This window comes from Myotis davidii, unplaced genomic scaffold, assembly GCF_000327345.1.
Source record: "Myotis davidii unplaced genomic scaffold, ASM32734v1 scaffold478, whole genome shotgun sequence".
In the NCBI taxonomy this organism is placed as follows: Eukaryota; Metazoa; Chordata; class Mammalia; order Chiroptera; family Vespertilionidae; genus Myotis; species Myotis davidii.
In genome coordinates this window covers 4,787,122-4,787,578 of record NW_006289570.1, presented here as the reverse complement: position 1 = coordinate 4,787,578, position 457 = coordinate 4,787,122, and the positions used below count along the sequence as shown (strand labels likewise).

Sequence of the window (457 nt, the reverse complement as noted above, 5' to 3'; positions counted from 1 at the left end):
GAGCGGCTGGAGGAGGAGGCAGGGGTGGTGCTGACGTGGGAGGAGCCCGGGAGCCTTGCGGGGGTCGAGGGACCTAGGGCTGCCCGAGGTGGGCCATCCTGAGCCATAGGAGAATCAGACGTGAACTTGCGCATGCGGTCCCGCACGGAGCCGGCCCGCTGGAATGAGGGAGGTCCACTGGCAAGAGGGGTGGGCTCTAGAAGGGGCAGGAGGGCTGTCAGTGGCTGGGTGGCACAGGGACTGCCCAGAGCCTGGGGTAGTGGAACAGGCAGTACCTCGGTTCTGGGCTGGCTGGCGGGGGCTGAGCACGGAGCGTTGGCTGGGGTGGGGTCCAGCTGGGTTTGATGGTATCAGGAGGCAGTAGCAGCCATGTGGGGGAAGAGAAAGGAGAGTGGATGGGGGTCCACCTCTCACAGTCCTCTCCTGTACTGTCTGCAGCCTCCCACCCCCTCCCTGC

The 457-nt window shown here is 66.3% G+C and overlaps 1 protein-coding gene across 1 annotated transcript in view; it reads right to left on the bottom strand.

The window, feature by feature from the left end:
* Positions 1-457, bottom strand: part of SMTN (smoothelin) — a 28,770-nt gene that overhangs the window by 17,380 nt on the left and 10,933 nt on the right. The window contains exons 9-10 of the mRNA XM_015562838.1: positions 276-335; positions 5-196 (exon numbers count right to left, since the gene is read on the bottom strand). Of these exons, the coding sequence (XP_015418324.1) occupies positions 5-196; positions 276-335 (252 nt within the window). The remainder of the gene's footprint in view (positions 1-4; positions 197-275; positions 336-457) is intronic.